Source organism: Trypanosoma equiperdum (genome assembly GCF_001457755.1).
Source record: "Trypanosoma equiperdum strain OVI genome assembly, contig: ctg_870, whole genome shotgun sequence".
Classification (NCBI taxonomy): Eukaryota; Euglenozoa; class Kinetoplastea; order Trypanosomatida; family Trypanosomatidae; genus Trypanosoma; species Trypanosoma equiperdum.
Genome location: NW_027124832.1, coordinates 1,128 through 2,124, shown reverse-complemented (window position 1 = coordinate 2,124; position 997 = coordinate 1,128). Strand labels below are relative to the sequence as shown.

Below are 997 nucleotides of genomic sequence, written 5' to 3'. Positions count from 1 at the left end.
CACCAAACTAAACATAATCAGTCCGCTTCCGAATTGTATCATATTGTCACTTATATACTGAAAACAAAAAGAAAATGGGGTTTAAAGGCGTGTATCCATAAGTCACCACAACGAATTGTTATTCAAGTGAAGAGAAGTCTTTGGAAACGTGCTATCAAATCAGTCTAAAGCCACGAAGAGAGACCGCGGCACCATCGCGTGTGCCCGACCGCAAGCAGTAATAACATACGCAGACAAACTCACATATTTACACACAAATGTATTCTATATGTGGCTGTTGCAATTCGGAAGAACCACGTGTAATGAAAAAGTTACTAGTGATGATAATCGTAGCTTACTTCCTGCGGAATGGAATAAACGTAAAGAAGGTGCATGTACTTTTTAAAATATTAGGTCGTGGATTAGGTGAGGCTACTGAATAGGTGTTGGAGCTTGTCGGAGAGGGTGTCAATTCTAGAAGCACGTTCCGACAGCATAGAATGCATGGCTTCAATTTCGTAGATTAGATTATTTATTTCTTTGAGGTGAGGAAGAAAAGACTCGAAAAGTTTTGTTACGTTCACCATTTCTACCAAGCGATGTTTATTTATGTAGACCTTGTCCTTCCCTAAACTATTACCTACTCCTTGGTGCTTGAGGATATGTTCAAAAGTAGTGGACTTTGCATATACTCTATCAGCCAACTTGTTCCCCCCCCTTACTCCAGTGGCTTCCGTTCTCAAACCTCAAATCGATATATTCTTTGGGGCCGCTACTAAAGTCTGTAATGATCTCAGATAGATCTCCTCCAGAGAAGGCTTTCTCACATGTAACATTGACTTCAACGATTTCACAACTTTTTGGTATTTCTTTTGCAGAACGCACAGCTTCCAATCCAATTCTGTACATCTCCTCCATTGTGGCTGCATACCTGATGCCAGTGCTTACGACATTCATCACCACTGCTCCCAAAGTTAAAGCATAAACCTCAATTTTTTTCTGTAAGTAGCTTTCGGCG

The 997-nt window shown here is 40.6% G+C and overlaps 1 pseudogene across 1 annotated transcript in view; it reads right to left on the bottom strand.

The window, feature by feature from the left end:
* Window positions 1-407: 407 nt before the first annotated feature.
* The window catches only part of TEOVI_000409900:pseudogene, a 931-nt pseudogene continuing 341 nt past the window's right edge, over window positions 408-997 (bottom strand). The window contains 2 exon segments of the mRNA in view: window positions 408-695; window positions 697-997. The exon segment at window positions 697-997 is cut by the window's right edge and continues 341 nt beyond it. Of these exon segments, the coding sequence occupies window positions 408-695; window positions 697-997 (589 nt within the window).